At 42.5% G+C, this 25,249-nt stretch overlaps 2 protein-coding genes across 5 annotated transcripts in view; one reads left to right on the top strand and one right to left on the bottom strand.

Moving 5' to 3' along the window:
• Positions 1-9,206, bottom strand: part of LOC132381927 (synaptosomal-associated protein 23-like) — a 53,362-nt gene extending 44,156 nt beyond the window's left edge. The window contains exon 1 of the mRNA XM_059951641.1: positions 9,130-9,206. Within this exon, the coding sequence (XP_059807624.1) occupies positions 9,130-9,181 (52 nt within the window). The 5' untranslated portion in view covers positions 9,182-9,206. The remainder of the gene's footprint in view (positions 1-9,129) is intronic.
• A 9-nt stretch (positions 9,207-9,215) lies between these two features.
• znf106a (zinc finger protein 106a) overlaps positions 9,216-25,249 on the top strand; it is a 133,188-nt gene continuing 117,154 nt past the window's right edge. For 2 of the 4 annotated variants that reach the window (XM_059951491.1, XM_059951533.1), the window contains exon 1: positions 9,216-9,335. Coding sequence is in view for 1 of the 4 variants with exons in the window: in XM_059951501.1 (XP_059807484.1) it covers positions 9,333-9,335 (3 nt within the window). In the remaining 3 variants the exon portion in view is untranslated. The remainder of the gene's footprint in view (positions 9,336-25,249) is intronic. The other 2 variants (XM_059951501.1, XM_059951522.1) reach the window with 2 other exon arrangements.

The following is a 25,249-nucleotide window of genomic DNA, read 5'->3' as shown; positions in this document are numbered from 1 at the left end:
CAGTTACTAAAGTGCCCCCCACTGACACCTCAGTCACTAACGTGACACTTGAAATGCAGTTTCCCAAGAGCAGGTTCAGCTTTGTACTCTCATTACATTTCAGAGGAAACTTTGCTGGGCACATTTAACAAATTGAACTCTGCTAAGCCCGGAACACTATGGCAGTCCCAGTCCATATCATACTTGCTATGACAGTTTAATCTTTCTTGCTACTTTCTGTAATATACCTGCATATTTGCTCTTCTGATTCTTGTTAACTATAGTACAATGAAAACAAGTTAATCAGCCCCATATTTCTCAGCTCCAAACATCCTCACTGCATGATCCCTCAGCAAGTTTTTCTCACACTGTGGCCATGATGTTCTTCTTAACCAGAAATGTATCTCACTCTCTTCCACATATGGCACCTGTACACTGGAGTATTTAGCTGCTAATCAATTTCCTCCCTTAGGCACATTTCTGTATGTCAATAATGTTCTAGTCCATGTAGTTTTCTATGTCCTGAGTTCATTCACCTTAGCCATCAGAGCTCTTGAACTGAAATAAAAGCAATTGAATCCAACAGTCCTTCATCACTCCTAACCTTGCTGTGCTTTCTTATCTACCGACCTTACTGTCGTTGAATTTCATGTCAAATTCCAACCGCCTCACTTTTCCTTTGGATTCCCCATACCTGTCAAAATAGATTAAGCCTTCCTAGTAGCCATAGCCAATCAGCTACTCATGATTGTTTGGGGCTAATGTATCCCAAACTGGAGATGGCGAGACCCAGGAAGGGAAGTCAGATGCATGAAGGCTGGGATGGGGGGGGGGGGGGGTTGGAATTGGCATCAGAAATAATGAAATGTTCAGGTTCTTTAAGAGTTCAAGAACAAACCACAGTAAATGTAATGGAAAAAGAGGTGGTAGAGTGGGCCTGGGGTGCTTTGAAACAAAGACTGGTCCACATATCCCACACAAAAAAACACAGGTGTAGCATGGGCCCACTGTTGCATCTTTGGTCTGGACAATGTGAGTGGAGTTGTTTGTTTTGAGAATGAGTTCTGCCAGGTAAAGTGTACCTGAAAGTGTACCTGCTTGAATCACTGGTGGGAGGGGGGGGGGGGGGGGCAGGGGCTCAAACTGCCCTGACATTGCCAAGGATGTTGTATAAAAGGATTGTGCATTCATGGTGAAGACCATAAGACACATGAGCAGAATTAGGCTGTTCAGCCCATCAAGTCTACCCTGCCATTCTATCATTGCTAATCTGGGATTCCACTGAACCATCTACACCTGCCTTCTCGCCATATCCTTCGCTGCCCTGACCAATCAGGAAACAATCATCTTCCGCCTTAAATATACCCGCAGACTCGGCCTCCACAATGAAGATACACCAGTTAATCCCAGGGAATCAGAAACAGTTGAAGTGATGAAGAACAAAGTGTCACAGATATAAATCTGAAGAGACTAGGCCAAAGAAGAATGTTGGATGAATATGCCTTTCAAAGGCTCCTGGCTCTTCCACGCTGGTGTACTGCATTCAGTGTAACAATGTGGCCTCCTATGCACTGGAGAAGCAAAACACAAGCTGGGTGAAAAAATATCAACTGCATTGTTACCATAAAACCCAAGGCAAACTTGAGGACCAACACTTCATCTTCAATGCGGGCCCATTGCAGCCTCCAGAACTTTCAGGCGTACCAAATTCACCAGCTTCAGGCAACTTGTTCCCTCTGATCAGAATGGGCCATTCTAATTCAGTTTTGCTTTTTGCCTTTTTTACATTGTTTGCTCTGCCTCAGCAAATTACACAAAGCAGCTTCAATTGTCCTGACGAAGGATCTCGGCCTGAAACGTTGACTGCTCATTTCAACGGATGCTGCCCGACCTGCTGAGTTCATCCAGCTTGTTTGTACGTGTTAATTTGACCACAACATCTGCAGTGTACTTTGTGTTTTCAATTGTTTTTATTGTTCCATTAGGTCAGCTGGTCTGACACCAGAGATATCTGCCTTGTTTTATCCACCCTCTATGCTAATTACATTAACTTGTTTTCTCTCTCAGTTCTGATAATCATAGGCACTGCCTGACCAGCTGAGTATTCTCAGCATTTGCTTCCTTTATTTCAGATTTCTACAATCTTAAGTTTATTTTGCGTTTAACATCCCCCTTTCAAACTCTTACCCTCAAGAAAAGAACCCAAGCTTTAAGTTTCCATGTTTTAAAGAACTGGGTAGGCTATCCCGTGTTACTGATTTGAATATTTATGACTCGGTATAGCTGCAAACAAGAGCAATGGTGCACAACTTCAAATATTTCTCATGTACCCTAACCCACATCTTCATACAAAATTGTGAATAGGAAGAGCTCAGCTACAATCAACCAAGAAGCACTTATTCATCAACAACGTAGGTTGAGAATATACATCACTGTATGTAGAGCCATTTCAAATCTGCACTGCTCACCTCAGCCAGTTTTGCCAAAATGAATACAGAAGCTCACAGTACAAATGCAGGCACCTCAGAGCAATCTGCCAACCCAGCAACCTAACCAGTTGCAGCCATGTTTAGAAACAGCATCAAGACCTCTTCCACTGCTCAAATAGTCACAGAGCAGGCCAAAAGTAAAATTCCATCAATAAACATGATTTAGGAGTTGGACAGTACAGTCTACACCATTCATCAAATTATAGCCAGCTGGTGGTGTAATGGTCCAGGGTTCAAATCCGACTGGCTCCTTGCACGTTTTCCATTCGTGCTGGATTGAGCATCGAGCTAGCTAATGCTAAAGAAATGGCAAAGATTGCTGCTTGATGCACAAGGAATAATATTCATGAAGTCATGGCTGATTTGGGGAACTGTTTTATTATTGTCACATGTAGTAAGTTCAACAACAAAGTTTGTTTTGCATTTCATCCATATGGATCATTCCAAACACTAATTTCATCAAGGAAGTACAAAGTGAAAAATAGGAACAGAATGAAGAATATCATGTTACGGTACAGAGAAAGTGTAGTGCATGCAGACAATAAGGTGTAAGGATCATGACCAGGCAGGAAGAGTTCAAAAATTCATCTTTATTTACAAGTAATCCACATAACAGCAGGGTAGTTGCCCTTGAGGCTGGTGGTACGCGCTTTCAAGCCTTTGTATTGTCTGATGGAAGTGTGGAGAATCAGTGGAGTGGGAAGGGTCTTTACGTTGGCTGCTTTCCCAAGGCAGTGGGAAATGGATGGGAGGCTGGTTTTCATGATAGATTCTTATTTCTTGCAGTCGTGGGCAGAGCAGTTACCATATTAAGCTATGATTCCACCCTCGCCCCCAATTTCTAGCTTTTTCCCTCTTCCTTTCAGTACTGATGAAGGGTCTCGGTCCAAACCATCGAATATTTATTCCTCTCCATAAATCCTGGCTGACCTGCTGAGTTCCTCCAGCATTTTCTGTGTGTGTTAATCCAGACTGGATATTCATTACTGTGTACTGTAAAAGTGTGTGAGGACATCAGGGAAATGTCAAGTTTCCATAGCCTTGTGATGAAGTGGAGGTGCTGGTGTGCTTTCTTGGCCATAATATGGACTGAATAAGTTATTGATAATGGTTATACCTATGAATTTGAAGATCTCAAGCAAGTTCCTTGATGCAAATATCATAAATAGCTTGCCCTATTCCAATCTTCGACCTCAATATCACTTTCCAACATTTACACATGTATCCCTTGAGTCCCTCCACATCTAATAGTAATTTATTTTGAAGGAACTCGGCAACTGAGCCTCTACAGTTGTCAGATACAGGATTTCCAAAGATTCTCTTGCCTCTGTATAAAGAAATTTGCTTTCCCCTTATTCTGAGCCTATGACCCTTCATTTTAGAGTCACTGACAAACTTAGAAAGATAACGTTTGGTCTATTTGGGCATGTCATTGAAATAACTGGTATAAAGGTAAGCTTTAAGCACTGATCCCTGGAGAAGCCCACCAGCTGATCTTCAACCCCAACACTACTTCCCAGCACTATCTCTATATGTTTCTCCTTAACTTCCATCATCCTCAATGGGATCCTACCACGAAACACATCTCTCCTCCCCTCCCCCCCCCCCCCACTCTCCACAGGGATCTCTCTCTCTCTCTGACTCCCTTGCCCATTCATCCCTCCCCACTAATCCCCCTCTAGGCACATTCCCACAAGTGGAACAATTGCTACATCTGTCTCTTCACCACCTCTCACCACCATTCAGGGCCTCAAACTCCCACAACATCAAGCCATTTGGATTGTAATAGTTGTCTAACATAGAGGCATGCAAGCCAGCGTTCTATGTTCATGCAAGCTTAAAAAAAAATGGGCACAAAATCCAAACTGCCCCTGCAGTTACAGGGTGAGCCTTGCCTTGAGTGTGTCCTTTTCTAAAAAAATATTACATCTACCTGCTCCAAGTGCTCCGATCAGATACACTTTTCCTCCAACTGAACAAGAAGCAACAAACACATTCCAGTTTTAAATCCTATCACAGATATGTATCGAAACAAGCCCATGTTCTGAATAACACTGAGAATCTTCACATTTACATTGACAGCTATATATCAAAGCATCTAGATGAACCAAAAAGCACAACTATTTTAAACAAGTTTGCCCTGAGCCCTTACTGGAATACCACGTTTAACCCCGGTCTCTCTCTCTCAGATACATTATTTTTCTATAGTGTGTTACCATTTCAATTTCACAGACTGTGTAGGCAAGGGATTGCAGGTTCTAGTCCCAGTCTGGGAATAATCGAAGCTGACAGTCAAGTGCAACAATTCACATCAGAGGACACATATCCCTACATAACTTGAAGGTAATGTGAAACATTGCAGGAAAAGTAGAACTATCATAAAGCTTGTGTTTATCCCTTCAGCAATACCATAGATAATACAATCATGGCAGCTTGCAAACAACAGCACTGTATAGTTGATGTTTTACCAACAGTGCAGTTCGAACCTATTCGCCGAGTGGGACTGTGCATCACAGGTAGGCTTTGTAATACCTCGTGTGTGGGAATGGAGAAATCATCCCCATTCATTGAGTAAGCTGAAGCTGTTCAATTGCAAGATCTATCAGCTCTCCAGAAAAGACCAAGTCCAACAAAAAGAAACTGAACTGTCACACTGTTGCCCAGCAAATAATTTGTGACATTTCATTTTGCCTCAACAAGGAAAAACACTGTGCAGAAAATAATAAGCCCATTTATTTCCAGGTTTGCTAAGAAGTAAATTTACCAAGTAATATGTTACATAAAGTATACCAAAACAGATTAAAACAAAATATTCAATACCCATTCCCAAACAGTATCAACCCAGGGCAACTCTAATGCAGTCATCACAATGTTTTACGGTACAGGGACCCGGATTCATTTCCTGCTTCTGACTGTCAGGAGTTTGTACTTTCTCCCCGTGACCACGTGTGTTTCTTCCCACATATTGGTAATTGGTCATTGTAAATCGTCCCATGATTAGGCTTGGATTAAAATCGGGGGATTGCTGGCTGTTGAGGCTCGAAGGGCCGATTAGACCATCAGATATGAGTACAGAATTGCACCATGTGGCCCTTTGAGCCTGTTCCACCATTTCATTATGGCTGATCAAATTTTCCACTCAGCCCCAATCTGCCTTCTCCCTGTATCCCTTTACACCCGACCAATCAAGAATCTGTCAACCTCTGCACATGAAGACATGGCCTCCACAGCAGTCTGCAGCAAAGAATTACACATGATTCACCATTCTCTGGCTAAAGAAATTCCTCAGCATCTCTATTTTGAGGCTGTGTCCTCTGGTCATAGACTCTCCCATCATAGGAAACATTCTCTCCACATCCACTCTATCAAGGCCTGTCACCAATAAGATCACCCCTTATTCTTCTGAATTCCAGTGAATACAGGTCCAGAGGCATCAAATGCTCTTCATATGAAAAGCCATTCAATCCTGGAATCATTTTTATGAATTCTCCAGTGTCAGCACATCCTTTCAAAAATAAGGGGACCAAAACTGCCCACAATACTTCAAATGAAGATTCACCAGTGCTTTACAAAGTCTCAACATTATGTCCTTGCTTTTATATTCTAATCTTCTTGAAATGAATGCTAACATTGCATTTGCCTTCCTCACCACAGACTCATCCTGCAAATTAACCTTTAGGGAGTCCTGCATAAGGACCCCCAAGTCCTTTTGCACCTCAGTTTTTTTGTATTTTCTCTCCATTTAGAAAAGCCTTTCATTTTTTTCTACCAAAGTGCATGGCCATACACTTCCCCACACTGTATTCCAGCTACTATGTCTTTGCTCATTGCCTATCTTAGTGTCATCTGCAAACTTGGCAACAAAGCCATCAATTCCATCATCCAATTTAATTCATTAACATATAATGTAAAACAAATTAGTCCCAAAACAGACCCCTGTGGAATACCACTGGACACCAGCAGCCAACCAGAAAAGGCTCCCTTTATTCCCACTCTTTGCCTCTTGCCAATCAGCCACTGCTTTATCCATGTTTATCCATCTTCCCTGTAATACCATGGGTTTGTAACTTGTTCAGCAGCCTCATGTGTGGCACCTTGTCAAAGGCGTTCTGAAAATCCAAGTATACATCAACTAGTTCTCCTTTGTCTATCCTGCTTCTTATTTCTTCAAAGAATTCCAACAGATTAGTCAGGCAAGATTTTCCGTTGAGGAAACCTTGCTAACTAGGGCCTATTTTATCATGTGCCTCCAAGTACCCTGAGACCTCATACTTAATAATCAACTCCAACATCTTCCCAACCACTAAGGTCAGATTAACTGGCCTATAGTTTCCTTTCTTCTGCCTTTTTCCCTTCTTGAAGAGTGGAGTGACATTTGAAATTTTCCAGTCTTTCAGAACCATTCCAGAATCTAGTGATTCTTGAAAGATCATAACCAATGCTTCCACAATCTCTTCAGCCACCTTTCAGAACCCTGGGGTGTACACCATCTGGTCTCTACCTTCAGGCTTTTCAGTCTCCCTAAAACCTTCTCTAGTTATGGTAACTTTGTACACTTTATGACCCTGACACCTGGAACTTCCAACACACTGCTAGTGTCTTCCACAGTTCTGGTTCATTACACAAGACTGATGCAAAATACTTATTTAGTTCATCTGCATTTCCTTGTCCCCCATTATTATCTCTCCAGCATAATTTTCCAGTTGCCTGATATCTATTCTCTCCCCTCTTATACACTTTATGAATCTGAAAAATCTTTTGGTATGCTCTTTGATATTATTGGCTGGCTTACTTTTGTATTCCATCTTTAACTTCTTAATGACTTTTTCAGTCGCCTTCTATTGGTTTTTAAAAGCTTTCCAATCTTCTAATTTCTGCTCTCCCTGGCTTTTACATGTTGGCTTTCACTTCTCTTGTTAGCCACAATTGTGTCATCTTGCCTTTAGAATACTTCTTTCCTTTTCGAAATGTATAAATCTTGTCCCTTCGGAATTGCTTCCAGAATTCCAGTCATTACTGCTCTGCCAGTGTTCTTTTCCAATGAATTCTGACCAACTCCTTTTTCATACATCTGTAATTCATTTTACTCCACAGTAATATTGATACATTTGTCTTTAGCTTCTCAAACTTCAGGGTGAATTTGAACATAATATGATCACTTTCCCCTTAGTTTTATTTTACCTTAAGCTCTCTAACCATTTCTGCTTGACTGCACAACACCCAATTCAGAATAGCTGATCTCCTAGTGGGTTTAACCATGAGCTGCTCTAAAAAACCCATCTCATAGGCATTCTAGAAATTCCACCTCCTGGAACCCAGCACCAGCCTGATTTTCCCAATCAATCTGCATATTGAAGTTCCCATGATTATTGTAACATTGCCCTTTTGGCATATATTCTCCATTTCCCATTGTAATCTGTAGGCCACATTGTTAATACTGTTTAGGAGTCTGTATACAATTCTCATCAGGGTCTTTTTACCCTTGCAGCTCCTTAGCTCTATCTTCTTCGAGTCACCTTTTTCGAGTGATTTGATTTCATTTCTTATCTGCCCCCTTTGCCTTTCTGTTCTTTGATCCGATGTGTATCCTTGGACATTAAGCTCCCAGTTATAATCTTCTTTCACCCATGATTCAGTGATGACTATGACATCGTACCTGCCAATCTGCAACTGTGCAGCAAGTTCATCTACCTTATTCCAAATACTGTGAACATTCAAATACAACAGCTTCAGTCTTGTACTCATCTCTTTCAATTCTGTCTGCCTTTTACATCCTGTTAACTGCAATTTTGTGCTATCAACAGCCTCTCCTCATTACACATTGCCCCTGTTTGTAAACCAGCTATCTCATATTCAGCACTCTCATCCGCTTTTCCTACGACATTTCTTGCACTGAAATATAGGCAGCTCAGAACACTGGTCACACATGCTCAACCTTTTGATTCTTAACTTTGAGGTCTTACCAACACTTGTCTGCACTAACTGTTCTGGCACACGGTTTCCCATCCCCATGCAACTCCAGTTTAAACCACACTCTGCAGCATTAACAAACCTTCCTACTAGGATATTAGTCCCCCTCCAGTTCAGGTGCAAACCGTCCCTTCTGTAAATCCTTCCCTGGCAGAGAGCCCAATGATGCAAAACTCTTATGCCTTCCCTCCTAAACCAACTCCCTAGCAATATGCTAAACTGTATGATCTTCCTAGTTCTGGCCTCACTCGCAAGTGGCACAGGCAACAATCCTGAGAAAACAACCGTAGATGTTCTGCCCTTTAACTTCGCACCTAACTCGCTTCACAGAACCTCGTCACTCGTCCTACCCATGTCATTCAGCGCGATATCTCAATAAATCAAAACGGCTAAAGACTTTCAGACCAGACGGGCTTCATTTCTATTTGTTAGAATAATCTCTGTATATAGAGATACTTGGCAAAAGAACACCAGGAACTAACCCGGGTACGTTAACCCGGTTATAGACACCCGGAGGTGATTCCGAACCTCCTCCCCCACCCCATACCATTTCCCATTTCTCCGTCCTTCCAAGCTGCCACCACTCCACTCGGCATTATTTCTACTCCCCTCCGTCTTTACCACCAAGATCTCCAATAAACCTGCCCCGCACTTGTCCAGCTCCCACCGAACACACCAGCCCCACACTCACCGCTCGGCGGTGCCTCCTTCCGGCTGGTTGCACTCCGACTGCGCATGCACATCCGCGTCACGTGACATCAGTTCCGCGAGAGAGCACGTACGCGCCTGCGCCACTACGTCAGCTGTTGCTTCCACCCATGTTACCTTGCGAGATGGCAACATGATGGTGCTGGCCGGCTGAGAGTGGGGCCCAAGCCGCGGGGCAGCCAGTTCATGGTGAGTGGTTGTAGATGGTCAGACCTGCCTCTCCTTATTTTACCTCTTCACTTCCCCTCCAACTCCCACTTCACACCCTATCCTAATGTCTCCATCTCTCCCCCCATACTTTCCCTCCTTTCTCACAAACTCCACCTACCCACCACTCTCATCCTTCACTTCCCCATTCACCCTCTCTCATCTCACTCACCTTCTCATGGTCTCATTACAGCTCGCCGTCTCACTCCCGATGCTCATTGTCCTCTTGCCCTCGACCCAAACCCGTCTTCTCCCGTTTCCACCTCCCTATTCCCTCTTTTTGTTCGTATTCAGTAATCCAGTGATTGTAGCAATGATCAGCTATTGGGAAATTACAGGTTGTCATAAAATCATACAGTACAGGACGCGGCCCTTGGGCCCACCTGTCCATATTAAACATAAAGTATATCAATTCCATTTATAATACCACTTGACCTGTAACCCTCTAAATTTTGGAATTCAAGCCTCCATCCAGATACAAAAACGTTGTGGTCTCTGCTTTCACCACTTTCTCAGACTGTGTGTTACAGACTTAAAGCTATCTCTCGTGGGGGCGAGGAACTCTTCTTTAGATTCCCTCTAGAACTCTTTCCTCACCTGAATCCTGTGGCCTTTGTTTTATACTTTTGTGCAAATAAGACTTCCTCGTAATTTTATAAGCCTTCACTGCTATTCAGGCACCTCAGCTTTTATAGTTTTCACTCAAAACCGAAATTCTCTTTTCAAGGGAAGGTGATGAATGTTTAGGGTTGCTGGGGAATAAAAGAGTGGGAAAGTTGTAATGCAACTTGAAGTCTTGAATTAGACATCGCAGAACTAGGCTATTCAGCCACCATGTCCATGCTGACCTTTTGTCCACATTAATTTTATTTGCCCACACTAGGCCCACTTCCTCCTATCCTTTAATTAAGGATTTGTCCAAAACTCTGAATTATTGTAGTTTCATCTGATCCCACTACTATTTATGGCTTTCCAGATTTCAGTAATCTGTTCGGAGGAAAAAAGACTTAACCCTTAGATTTCCTTTAGAACTTCTTCATCTCACTTTAAACATAGGCACTGTTTTTGATGTAATTTCATTGTACCGAACCGACTTCCCAAAACGCATCTCATATTTATCAGGATTACAGTCCATCTGCCAATGCTTTGCTCTCTCTTGAACACCATTCTGTAGCCTAAGATTACACCCCCCCCCCCCCATAGTAATTCAACCCATTAACACATGGCAGAAAGAGTCCCAATACTATTCTGGTACACCACTGGTTACAGGCATCCAATTAGAAAAACAACACTCCACCATCACACTTTATCTCTGAACGTAGTCTTGGAGTGATGCCTCACATAAAGGTAGTCAAGATGCCCATATAAGCTATTTTTGCTTGCCCCTGTTTGGCTCATATCTCTCCAAACCTGTCTGAACATCTTTTGAATGTTGTTTTTCTTGTCTCAACCACTTTCTCTGGCAGCTTGCACTTCCAAGTGTATAGCAATCTATTTGTGAAAATCTCATTCTTTTGGTCCCTTTTATATCTTTCCTCTCATGCCTTAAACTTGCACCCTCTAGTGTTTGGTTCCATTTCCCTGGGGAAAAAGCTGTGTGCATCCACTTTATCTGTGCCTTCATGATTTACATATGTAACTTACCCGAAAGGCTGGTATATGTCTAGGGCAGGGGTCAGCAACCTTTACCACTGAAAGAGCCACTTGGACCCGTTTCCCACAGAAAAGAAAACACTGGGAGCCGCAAAACCCGTTTGACATTAAAAATGAAATAACACTGCATACAACGTTTTTTTTGCCTTTATGCTATGTATAAACAAACTATAATGTGTTGCATTTATGAAATTGATGAACTCCTGCAGAGAAAACGAAATTACATTTCTGCATGCAACAAAAACATTTTGAACTCCGAAAAAAAGACGTTGGGTTGAAAGTTACTTTTAAGTAAAATACTCAATGTCTATTTGAGTCCTTCTTGTATTTATGAAAAACGCCGAACTTAAATTTTCCGCCAGCAGCAAACCAAAAATAACGTCAGCCAGCTGTCATCCTGAAAAATGAAAGGACTATTTCACTGAACAATGAAAAAATATGAATATAAGTAAAATAATAGGCAATTAAAATATTTATCATACTTGGTTAATGGGATTTCTGCTCCTGGACCTCAGCGCACAGCGTCTGCACATCAGGGCTGTATGATGTCACCTTCATCTTTACACAGGATCGCAAGCTGTCATCTGTGAGGTTTTCAATATCACTCCATTTGTGTTTCTGAGCAAGAACGGCCTTCTGACGGGCAACATCTTCAAGGTCTGCTGTCAAGCGTCTAAACTTGGACACCCATATGTCTTTGTCGGCTATGTCGGCCAGTTCCATCTCAAGATCAGGTTGACTCACACCTGCCAATGCAGTCGTATTCAGTAGGGAAGGATCGATGCTTAAGGGAGTGACCGGGAAGGATAATGTGTTTTTTTCCTCTCTGAACTCACAGAAGCGTTTCCCAAACGATGTTTGCATTGCGATGATTGCAGAATGTAAATACTCCGAAATTATCATGTCGTGACCTTGTTTGAACTCTCTCAAATTGGGGAAGTGAGACAAAGTGCCTTTCTGTAAATCTCTGGCAAGCACTGTCAACTTGCGCTCGAATGCCAAAACATCCTCCAACATGTGCAGGGCTGTACGTCCTTTCCCCTGAAGAGCTGTGTTCAGCGTGTTCAGGTGCGCTGTCATGTCTACCATGAAGTGTAGCTTTTCCAGCCACTCTGGCTGTTCCAGCTCAGGAAAGGTGAGCCCTTTGCTGCCCAGGAAAGTTTTCACTTCTTCCAGACACGCGACAAAGCGTTTCAGCACCTTCCGTCTGGACAGCCAGCGATAAAAACACGTTGTAGCGGTGTCAGTAAACTGCAGTCAAAGATAGCTTTATTCGAACTAAACAGCCTTGCTTTTAAGCCTCCCTCAACCCAGCCCCCATGGACGCAGATGCTGCAAAAGACGCGTACTCACAAACCCCCGTAGGCTATCTCCCTTAGCCGGAATGCTGGCTAATTGTGAGCCGTTTCGGATGTGGCAGGAAATGTGTCGCTACACTTAGGTTGTACAAGATCACCATAATTACATTTCAAAAGCTAACAAACTAACATAAAATACATTTTAATTAAATACTGACCAATTATTTCCCAAAGCCACAGGGAGCCGCAGCACAGAGGTGAAAGAGCCACAAATGGCTCGGGAGCCGCAGGTTGCCGACCCCCGGTCTAGGGGAAACGGAGATCCAGCCACTCACCAACCCACCTCCCGTTACACGCAGGTGCTGTGAGAATCGAGTTTATGCCTCGCGCCCGCCAACAGTATCAAACCCACAAATACCGTTATGAAATACACTTTAAAGAGTTTACTAAACTTAAAAGAGTATTAGGCAATACAATATATATATATATGGAAAAAAACAAAAGGCGCCAACTTATCAAAGTTCAGTCAGTTTAGTGCACTCGTTGGAGCTCAACCATCGAACCATTCGACCCTTCGTCGCTTGCCTCTGACTTCCACGTCTTCCACCCCGGACTCCCCAGTGGTCTTCCGAGCGCACGTCCACCTCCCTTGGCGTCTTTCTCCCGACTCCCCTCACACCAAAAACCCGTGAAAACCCCTCCCCCAAGTTCCCAGCCTCACAAGACACAATAACATTTCCCATTGATTAACAAATGAATACAATTACCATATCAGCCATTCTAAAGTGAAACAACGGCGAGAGAAACACTTATCCGACAAAGAAGCATTCCTACTTGTAACAAACCAAAGAAGTCATTTTGAGTAACATACACAGGACATTGTACACATACCTTTATAAGATCACTCATTGGTCTCCTATGCTCCAGTCATTTTGTGTTTCAATCTGTACTCTAACTCTTCAGTACTAAAGGAGATTCTCATCTCTCTTAGTACTAATGTAGACCACAATCTCTAGCTATTTATACTCCCCTTTTGAATGTTATGCGGTAGATCTGAGACTCCTCTGATCTGGGTCCCTTATATTCAACAACATAGAACAAACAGTACAGCACAATAATAGTCCCTTCATTGCATGATGTCAGATTAAACTAAACCTCTCTGCTGGTACATGGTCAATTAACTCTTCATTCCCTGTATACTCGTGTGTGTCCATCACTGCCTCAGCAGCCTGTTCTATGCAAGAAGAAACTTGCCCCACACAAGTCCTTCAAACGTTTCCCCTCTCACCTGGTATGTACGTCTTGTAGTACTTCACACCTAGTGGGAAAAGATTCTGACTATTCATCTATGCCTTTTATATTTTTATACATTTCTATCAGGTCTCCCTTCAGAAAACACAAGCCATGTTTGTCCATCCTCCTTGTATCTCATATCCTCGAATTTAAGCAGCATCCTGGTAAACCTTTTCTGCACTCTTTCAAAAGCTTGCACATCTTTCCTGTAATACAGCATCCAGAATTGCACACAATGCTCCAAGTGCAAGCTAACTGAAGTTTTGTATTGCTGCAATCTAATTTGCTGACGCTTATCCTGAACAATGAGGGCAAGCATGCCGTATGGTACCTTTATCATACTATTGACTTGGAGTGTCCACATTCAAGGAGGTAAGGATTACATCCCAAGATTCTTCTGTGCATCAATATTATTAAGGGTTCTGCCATTACTTATATACTTACCCCTTGCATTTTATCTCCCAAAATACAAGATCTCTCACTTTTCTAGATACTCCGTCTGCAATTTCTCCATCTATATTTGTAACTAATCTATACTACGCTGCATCTATTAATAGCCCTCTACATTGTCCACAACTCCACCAATGTTTGTGTCAACTGCAAATTTACTAATCCACGCTACTACATTTTCATCTGTCATTGATATATCACAAAGCATTGTGTGTGGTAGGTCATGTTTATCCAATCTTATTGAGGAAGTTTCCAGGATGTTGATGATGGCAAGGTAGTGGATATTGTCCACAAGGAATTTAGCAAGGAATTTGACAAGGTCTTCCGTGGGAGGTTGGTTGAGAAGGTTCAGTAACTCAGCATTCAAGATGAGACAGTAAATTGGATTAGACATTGGCTTTGTGTTAGAAGCCAGAGAGTGGTAGTAGATGGTTGCCCCTCTGACTGGAGGTCTGTGACTAGTGGAATGCTGCAGGGATCAGTGCTGGGTCTGTTGTAGTTTGTCATCTATATCAAAACCTGGATGATAATGTAGTTAACTGAACAGCAAATTTGCAGATGACAGTAAGATTTGGGGTATAATGGACAGTGAGGAAGACCATTAATGCTTGCATTGGGATTGGGACCAGCTGGAAAAATAGGCTGAAAAATGGCAAATGGAATTTAATGTAGACGGGAGCAAGGTAAGACTTTGGTAAGGCCGACCAGGGTAGGCCTTGCACAGAGAAATGGCAGGGCACTGAGGAATGTGGTAGAACAAAGGATCCAGGAATACGGGCCCCTAATTCAGTGGAAGTGGTGGCACAGATAGATAAGGTTGTAAAGAAAGCTTTTGGCACATAGACCTTCATAAATCAAAGTACTGATTACAAGAGATTGGATGTTCTGTTGAAGTTGTATAAGATGTTGGTGAGGCCTAATTTGGAGTATTGTGTGCAGTTTTGGTCACCTACCCACAGGAAATGTAAACAAGAGTGCATGAGTAGAGAGAAAATTTAGAAGGCTGTTCTTGGATTGGAAGACCTGAGTTATGAGGAAAGATTGCAGAGGTTAGGACGTTATTCCTTGGAACACAGAAGATTGAGAGGAGATTGAATAGAGTTATACAGAATTATAAGGAGTATAGATAGGGTAAATGCAAGCTGGTTTTTTTGGTGGGACTACACCAAAGTTCATGGGTTAAGGGTGAAAGTTGAAAGAGCTAAGGGGAACTTCTTCACTCATAGTGTTTGAGAGTGTGGAATGAGTTGCCAGCACAACTGGTGCATGTGAGTTCGATCGCAATATTTAAGAGAAGTTGGATGGTAGGGGTGTGGAGAACTATGGTCTGGGAGCAGTTCAATGGGAGCAGGCAGTTTAAATGGTTTGGCATAGATTAGATGGGCCAAAGGGCCTGTTTCTATGCTACACTTCTATGACTGTATGAGAAACAACAGAGACCCCAGTACCAATCCTTGTGGAAACCCCACTGATTATAGGCCTCTGACCAGAATAATATCTTCAGAGGTTCAAAGGTCCAATTTAATGTCAAAGAAATGTATGCAATATACATCCTGAAATGCTTTTTCTTCGCAACCATCCATGAAAACAGAGAAGTGCCCCAAAGAATGAATGACAGATAAACATAAGAACACCAAAGTCCCTTCCCCCAGCTCTCCTCTCTCCAGCGCATAAGCAACAATCCGCCGGCCCCATCTGACTTAAAAAAAAGCAAGCATCAGTACCACCACTGAGTACTCAGCATGAGCAAAGCAATAGCAAAGACACAGACTTGCAGTTACCCCAAAGACTTTGCGTTACATCAGGCATTTGACATACAACAGATTCTCTCTCTCTCCCTAATAAGGGAGAAGAAGGTGTCTCTGTTTTTCACCAGTGAGCTGGGAGATGTAACAAACAACTTGCTGGTTTACAATGTTAAAAGTCTGCTAGGTCGCTTTTTCTGTGCCCGAAGATCGCAAAAATCTTGGGTCTTCGGGCCCACGGTGGATATCCTGACTCCCCCGATGACACACAGATCTCCTGCCGTGATATCGACCCTCAATCCGCACATCTCCAGAGCCCCAAGGACTTAGGCTTCTGAATTTGAGCCGGACTCTCAGGCCAAACCCTCGGCGTGCCAAATAATGACCAGTTATGGAACCCTGAGAGCGGGTCCCATTCCTGCAAAGAACCAAAGTCAGTGTGTAGCTCCAGGTCAGGGTCTTCAAAAGAAAGGAAAAAATAAAGAAATTGATAGAAATAGAGCTGTTTCCATATATGCAAGCAAAGGAGTCACCATTTAGCACTCTCCTCTGAATCCAAACAAGCAAGTCACCATGTATGTCTGGATCAGCCTACCACCAGGAACCTTGTCAAATGTTGGACTAAATTCTGTGTTGAGAACATCTACTGCCTATCCCAATAATCAACTCTTTTATCATCTCCTCAAAAAAACTCAAATCAGGTTCCATAGGACACAACCTTCCCGACACAAAGCCCATGCTGACTGCCCCAGTTAAGGCATATTTTCACAAATGCACATAAACCTGACCCCTAAGGATCCTCTCCAATATCTTCCTTGCCACTGAAATGAGGGTCATGGCTTATGATATCTTGGATTATCCCAACTTCCCTTCTTGAACAAAGGAACAACATTGGCTACTCTTTTATCCTTCTGTTGACCATAAAAAGACCTTTATCAAAGCAGCACCATTCTTCTCTTTTTGCCTCTTTCAATAACCGAGGATGTATCTCATCCGGCATCTGTGTTATCAAGCAAGTTCAGATCTGACAAGTAGGAGTTGTGTAACCATAGACCCCTACAGTACAGGCCCTTCAGCCCTTCATGTTGTGCCGACCCATATAGTCCTTAAAAAAAGTACTAAACTCATGCTGATAGTTAACTGATAGCCCAGTTAACTGGAATCGTCTGTATTTCAAGTAATGTAAAATGCATTGGGACTTAATTTTTAATTCTACTTGCCAAGGACATTTCTTTTTGTCCTTCAAAATCTCTTTGCTGCTATCTTTATATTCCTTAAGTGCCCTGTCTGATTTTTTAGCTTCCTAAACCTTTTATGCTTCATAGAAACATAGAAATCCTACAGCACAATATAGGCCCTTCGGCCCACAAAGCTGTGCCGAACATGTCCTTACCTTAGAAGTTACCTAGAGTCACCCATATTTTTCTAAACTCCATGTACCTATCCAGGAGTCTCCTAAAAGACCCTATCATATCCGCCTCCGCCACTGTCACTGGCAGCCACTCGCCACTCTCTGCGTAAAAAAAACTTAAACCTGACCTCTCTTCTGTATCTACTTCTAAGCACCCTAAAACTGCGCCCTCTAGTGATAGCCATTTCAGCCCTGGGAAAAGGCCTCTGACTATCCACACGATCAATGCCTCTCATCATCTTATACACTTCTGTCAGGTCACCTCTCACCCTCTGTCACTTCAAGGTGAAAAGTCCGAGTTCTCTCAACTTGATCTCTTAAGGCATGCTCCCCAATCCAGGCAACATCCTTGTAAATCTCCTCTGCGCCCTTTCTATAGTTTCCACATCCTTCCCATAGTGATGCAACCAGAACTGAGCACAGTACTCTAAATGTGGTTGCCATATAGCTTCCTTTTATGACTAAATTCCTAAGCTCTTGTCATTACCCTTTCTTGTCTTTTCTCCTTACACTGGTCCTGAGCTTTGATCAGCTTGTCGTTAATTGGCTTAAAGGAAGAAAGCAGAGGGTAGTTGTGGAAGGAAGGTATTCTGCCTGGAGGTCGGTGACTAGTGGAGTGCTGCAGGGATCTGTCCTGGGACCCCTGCTATTTGTGATTTTTATAAATGACCTGGATGTAGAGGCGAAAGAATGGATGAGTAAGTTTGCGGATGACACAAAGATTGGAGGAGTTGTGGATGGAGCTGTAGGTTGTTGAAGGTTACAAGAGGATATAGACAGGCTGCAGAGTTGGGCAGAAAAATGGCAGATGGAGTTCAATCCGGACAAGTATGAGGTGATGCATTTTTGAAGGACAAACCAGAAGACCGAGTACAGGATTAATGGTCAGTTACTCAAGAGTGTGGATGAACAAAGGACCTTGGGGTTCAAATCCATACATCTCTCAAGGTCGCTGCACAGGTTGATAGGGTAGTTAAGAAGGCATATGGGACGCTTGGCTTCATTAACAGGGGGATTGAGTTCAAGAGTAGAGAGGTCGTGTTGCAACTCTACAAATCTCTGGTAGACTGCACTTAGAGTATTGTGTTCAGTTCTGGTCAGCTCATTATAGGAAGGATGTGGAAGCTATGGAGAGGGTGCAGAGGAGATTTACCAGGATGTTGCCTGGATTGGAGAACAAGTCATATGAAGCAAGGTTAGCAGAGCTGGGAATATTCTCTTTGGAGTGTAGAAGAATGAGAGGGGACTTGATAGAGGTTTACAAGATTATGAGAGGCATAGATAGGGTGGATAGTCAGTACCTGTTTCTCAAGGCACCAATAGCAAACACCAGAGGGCATATGTACAAAATCAAGGGAGGGAAGTTTAGGGGAGACATCAGGGGTAAGTTTTTTACATAGAAGGTTGTGAGTGCCTGGAATGACTTGCCAGGGATGGTGGTGGAGGCTAAAACATTAGGGGTATTTAAGAGCCTCTTGGACAGGCACATGGATGAAAGAAAAATAGAGGGTTATGGGGTAGTGTGGGTTTAGTACTTTTTTTAAAGATTATATGGGTCGGCACAACATGGAGGGCTGAAGGGCCTGTACTGTAGGGTTCTATGGTTACACAACTCCTACTTGTCAGATCTGAACTTGCTTGATAACACAGATGCTCCCAAATAACACTCTCTGCTCCTGTCTGTTAATGTATTGTTTTACCTTCCCCCAGTTTAGTATTTTACCAGAAGGCCCGTACTTACCCTATTCAGAGCTATTTTAAAATTTAAGGAGTTATGATCACTATTTTCAAATGCTGTCCCACTGCAAGGCTGGTCATCTGGCCTGACTCATTTTGCAAAAACAGGGTCAAGTATGGTCACTCTTGTTGGATTATCCACATACTGTTTCAAGAAACACTCTTAGATGCACTTAAGAAATTCTGACCCATCTAATACTCTTCTACAGGAAACCCTTGTCAATGTTGTGGATGTTAAAACACTCACTATGGCAACCCTGTTCCTTTCACACCTATCCACAGCCTGTCTACGTATTTTTATCTCCTGGTAATTAGGAGGCCTATAGACTGGCTGTATCTTGCTTATTTTCGTCTGTATTGCCTCAATTGATGAGACCTCCAGTTTGTCTTCAAACCTTAAGGACCTTGTTTGTGAGCACAGAAATCTATATCTCATCTCCTTACAATCCATTCACTGTAGTTCTAATTTTTCTTGCCACTTTCTTAAGCAGAAAAGTCAGTTGTGCCATAATTTGGCTGCCACTGCTTTACTCTCTGAAGCCATTCTCCCCAACAGTACATCTGTTTGAGAAATAGTTGCCCATAGGGGATCCCTGTACTCCCTGACTACATCTACAATCTGGTGATCATCTGCTCACTTCCTGCCTGTGTAGACTATAATCGTAGAGTGACCAGAGCACAAAGCATGCTACCCATAATGTCCTCAACAATGTAGATGTGATTCCATCTTCATTTGTAGCTGGAGCCACTTCTTTACCATTGTCCATAGGGACACTTGAAGTCTCTGATTTCTTACGGGTTGTAAGAGTTGCAACATTCCACAGTTCTCCTGGATCACCAGGATCTTCACTTCACTCAAAGCATAACCTTTTGTATTCTGAAGTTGTGAGGTTTACTGAGTGAATTAAAGAAGTAAATACAAAAATACCGACCTGTTGCTGCCCCTGGGCCGCCATTCCTACCAAGGCTCCAACAGAGAGCCAAGTGACATTGATTATACGTTGCTCAGTAGGCTACTTCTTAAGTTTAGAGCTTGTGGTGTTCGGATATGGCTGAAAGATGGGCTAATCTTTAAACGACAGTCAGGATAAATGTAATTTTCTGACTGTCAGGCATAGATTGACTACTGTGTGACATGTGGCTCGGTGCAGTCAGTATATTAACAGATTATATTAATGACTTCAGAAACAAGTTCTCCTCAAATTATGGTAGTGTTCCCCTCCTACGAATAAATGTGTGTAACCCAGTTTGCAAGTCAGAAATGCACCTGCAAATTGAGTTCACAACCAACAGAAGCTGTCAGAAAATCCATCTTTGTCTCTCAAACTCCTTTATATGTACAAGCCATACATCAGTCAGGTGTTCACAATTGGATCAAAAAATCCAATTGTAAGGGAAGTGTCTAGTCTGCAATTGCTAGAAAAAGTTTGTGAACCCTTTGCAGTTACCTGGTTTATCTGCATAAAATGCGGTCTGATCTTCATCGATGTCAGAGACAAACACAATCTGCCTAAACTAATAACACACAAACACCTGTACTTCTCCTCAGTACTGAGTACACCATTCAAACAATCACAGTTTGCATTCAAAAAAGTATATGAAGCTTTGGGGTAATGCCTTCTATGAAAGCTATTGGGAGTCAGTTGTTCCAATCATGAGCTGAGATTGGTGGTGTGGGTTGTAGAGGTGCCCTGCCTGAATTTAAAAAAAGACAGTCATTTTATTGACAGAGCCTGCTCTTCTTAAGAAAGCTGTCTTTATGTGCACCATTCCTCAATGAAAACAACTTTCAGAGGACCTTTGAAGAAGAATTGCCTGATGCATGAAGCTGGAAAAGGCTACAAAAGCATTTCTAAAGACCTGAGTGTTAATCAGTCCACAGTAAGAGCAACAGTCTACAAATGGAGGAAACTGATTACTGTCGCCACTCTCCCTAGGAGTGGGTATCCTACAAAGATTGCACCATGAGCACAATGTGCAATGCTGAAGGAGGTGAAAAAGAACCCAAAAGACCTGCAGATATCAGTGGAACTTGCTAAAGTCTAGGTTTATGTGTCCAGTATAAGAAAAACACTGAACAACAATGGTGCTCATGGAAGGACACCATGGAGGAAACCACTGTTCTCCAAACAAAACATTGTTGTATGCATCCTGTGCAGCTGCATCACTGCCTGGTTCGGAAATTGCACCATCTCAGATCTCAAGACCCTGCAGCGGATAGTGAGGTCGGCTGAGAAGTTCATTGGGGTCTCTCTTCCTGCTATCACAGGCATTTACAGTACATGCTGCATCCGCAAAGCAAACAGCATTATGAAGGACCCCACACACCCCTCATACAAACTCTTCTCTCTCCTGCCATCTGGGAAAAGGCACCAAAACATTCAGGCTCTCACTACCGGACTATGTAAGTTTCTTCCCCCAAGCTATCAGACTCCTCAATACCCAGAGCCTGGACTGACACTACCCTATTGTCCTGTTTATTATTTATTGTCATTTATTTATTATTTATTATTTATCATTTATTTATTGTCACTGTTCTGTGTACTTTATGCAGTCCTGGGTAGTTCTGTAGTCTAGTGTAGTTTTTTTTTCTCTTTTTTACGTAGTTCAGTCTAGTTTTTGTATTGTGTTGTGTAACACCATGGTCCTGAAAAATGTTCTCATTTTTGCTATGTACTGTACCAGCAGTTATGGTCGAAATGAAAATAAAAGTGACTTGACTTGACTTCAAGTTTTCAAAAGACCACCTGGATATTCCGCAGTACTTCTGGGGCAATGTTCTGTGGACAGATGAGACAGAAGTTGAACTTTCTAGCAGAAAGTTATGCTTCTAGCACTGTTTGGAAGAAAAAGGGTACTGCAGACCAACACCAAAACCTCATCCCAACTGTGAAACATGGTGCAAGGAGCATCATGATTTTGGGCTGTTTAGCTGCCTTAGGGCTTGGCCAGCTTACAATCATTGAAAGATCAATGAATTCAAAATTGTATCAAGGCATTTTACAGGAGAATGTCAGGGTAGTCACCCATTACCTGAAGCTTGATTGAAGTTGGATGATACAAAAAACAATGATCTGAAACATGAGTAAATCGACAACAGAATGGTTTAAAGAAGAAAATTCATGTTTTGGAATGGCCAAATAAGTGTGCAGACTTTAACCCAATTGAGATGCTGTGGCATGACCTGAAGAGGGCTGTTCATGCAAGCTGTCCCAGATACATTGATGAGCTGAAACAGTTTTGCATGGAGGAATGGTCTCAAATTCCTCTTTGTTGTTGTGCAAGTCTGATCAGCAGCTATAGGAAACGTTTGGTGGATGTTATTGGTGAAAGTTAGAGGCAAAGTTAATGAAGTCAATGAGCTCAGCATGCATGCAGGAGGCAGCGCCAATGCAGTCGTCGATGTAGCAAAGGAAAAGAGGGGGACGGATACCCATATAGGCTTGGAACATGGACTGTTCCACAAAGCCAATAAAAAAGCAGGCATAACTGGGACCCATGCAGTCCCACTACCATGCACATCTTTCCCTCCCCATCTCTTTCTGCTTTCTGCAGGATCTCTCTGTACGTGACTCCTTTGTCCATTCATTCCCCCACCATTCCTTCCCACCGATCTCCCTCCTGGCACTTATCCCTGCAAGTGGAACAAGTGCTATACCTGCCCTTACCCTTCCTTCCTCACCACCATTCAGGGCCCCAGACAGTCCTCCCAGGTGAGGCGAAACTTCACCTGTGAGTTGGCTGGTGTGGTACACTGCGTCCGGGGCTCCCGGTGTGGTCTTTTATATATTGGTGAGACCCGACGCAGACTGGGAAACCATTTCGCTGAACAGCTATGCTCTGTCCGCCAGAGAAAGCAGGATCTCCCAGTGGCCGTATATTTTAATTCCATGTCCCATTCCCATTCTGATATGTCTATCCATGGCCTCCTCTACTGTCAAGATGAAGCCACACTCAGGTTGGAGGAACAAGACCTTATATACCAGCTGGGTAGCCTCCAACCTGATGGCATGAACATTGACTTCTCTAACTTCCGTTAATGCCCCTCCTCCCCTTCTTACCCCATCCCTGATATATTTAGTTTTTCTTCCTCCTCCCCCTTTTTTTTCTTTCTCTCTCTGCCCATCACTCTGCCTGTCACATCTCCCTCTGGTGCTTCCCTCCCCCTTTCTTTCTGCCTAGGCCTCCTAGCCCATGATCCTTTCCCTTTTGCCAATCACCTTTCTGGCTCTCAGCTTCACCACACCCCCTCTGGTCTTCCCCTATCATTTTGCATTTTCCCCTCCCCCTCCTACTTTCAAATCTCTTACTATCTTTCCTTTCAGTTAGTCCTGACGAAGGGTCTCGGCCCGAAACGTCGATATTGCTTCTCCCATAGATGCTGCCTGGCCTGTTGTGTTTCACCAGCATTTTGTGTGTTGCTTGAATTTCCAGCATCTGCAGATTTCCTCGTGTTTGAATTTCACTTAGCTTATTTTTTATCATTTTCGTTCTTGGGTCCCTAATTCTATGAATGTATTTTCTGCTATTTTTTTTCAGTTTCCATGCCAGTATTTTCATAGATTTTGATCCTCTTTCATAATGTCTCTGTTTCAGAAATATTAAATTTTTCCTGATTTCTTGCGTAGCCAAACTAGTAATTTCATTCCTAATTCTTTTAACTTCCCCAATGTATCCTGTGTCAAATTCAATTTGTTTTTTTTTCTCTCTAGTTCCTTCAGCCTATTTTGTAATTCCTCTAATGTTTTATTCCTTTTTTTCTTATATGAAGATATCACTATAATTTTCCCTCTTAAGACCGCCTTCAGAGTATCCCATAAAATGGGAGGTGAAACCTCTCCATTATCATTAAATTCTAAGTAGAGGCCAATTTCTTTTTTTTAATTTGTTCCTTAAAGCATGGATCATTGAGTAGATTTGAATTTAGTTTCCAAATAGTATTCTTTGGTTGTAAGTCAAAACCAACAGATAAATATATAGGTGCATGGTCACTTACATCTATTGTCCCAATTCCACAGGTGTTTATTTTGTCTTTGTCTTTTCCAAATGTTATGAAATAGTCTATTCTTGTATATACAGAATGGGGAGCAGAATAATGAGTGTAATCCCTTCTGTCGGGGAAAAGGTCCCTCCATATATCAATTAGGTCAAGTCAACTTCTATTGTCATTTTGACCATAACTGCTGATACAGTGCATAGTAAAAATGAGATGTTTTTCAGGACTATGGTGTTACATGACACAGTCCAAAAAACTAGACTGAACTACGTTATAAAAAAAACAGAGAAAGCTACACTAGACTGCAGACCTACCCTGGACTACATAAAGTGCACAAAAACAGTGCAGGCATTACAATAAATAATAAACAGGACAGTAGGGCAAGGTGTCAGTCCAGGATTCGGGTATTGAGGAGTCTGATGGCCTGGGGGAAGAAACTGTTACATAGTCTAGTCGTGAGAGCCCGAATGCTTCGGAGCCTTTTTCCAGACAGCAGGAGGGAGAAGAGATTGTATGAGGGGTGCATGGGGTCCTTCATAATGCTGTTTCCTTTGCAGTTGCAGCATGTAGTGTAAATGTCCATGATGGCAGGAAGAGAGACCCCGATGATCTTCTCAGCTGACCTCACTATCTGCTGCAGGGTCTTGCGATCCGAGATGGTGCAATTTCAGAACCAGGCAGTGATGCAGTTGCTCAGGATGCTCTCAATACAACCCCAGTAGAATGTGACGAGGATGGGGGGTGGGAGATGGACTTTCCTCAGCCTTCGCAAAAAAGTAGAGGCGCTACTGGGTTTTCTTTGCTATGGAGCTGGTGTTGAGGGACCAGGTGAGATTCTCCGTCAGGTGAACACCAAGAAACCAACATTCTCAAAAAGTGTATTAACTTTCTTATGTAAAGATTTTGTTTCATAGGTTTTTCTATTGGAAGAGTCTAAGTTTGGTTGTAATCGTAAATTTAAGTCTCCCCCGCATATCAGGAGACCTTCTGTTTCTGTTACCATAATATCAGTAATTTTTTGAAAGAAACCAATACCACTTCCCGGGGGTGTGTATATATTCAATAGAGTAACTGAATTCCCGTCTATATTCCCCCTTACCAGAATATATCTGCTCTCTTTATCTCCCATTTTGAATACTTTTTCAAAATTAGCTTACTTGAGATAAGAATAGCAACTCCTCTCCTATGTCCTGATTTATATGAGGAGAAAAACAAATTAGTGAAGCCCATTCTCTTTAGTTTTCTATGCTCATTATCACTTAAATGAGTTTCCTGTAAATATACTACATGGGCTTGTTCTTTTTACATTTTGG

The sequence above is a fragment of the Hypanus sabinus genome, chromosome 2 (assembly GCF_030144855.1).
Source record: "Hypanus sabinus isolate sHypSab1 chromosome 2, sHypSab1.hap1, whole genome shotgun sequence".
Lineage (NCBI taxonomy): Eukaryota > Metazoa > Chordata > Chondrichthyes > Myliobatiformes > Dasyatidae > Hypanus > Hypanus sabinus.
This window is presented reverse-complemented; position numbering and strand designations above follow the sequence as displayed.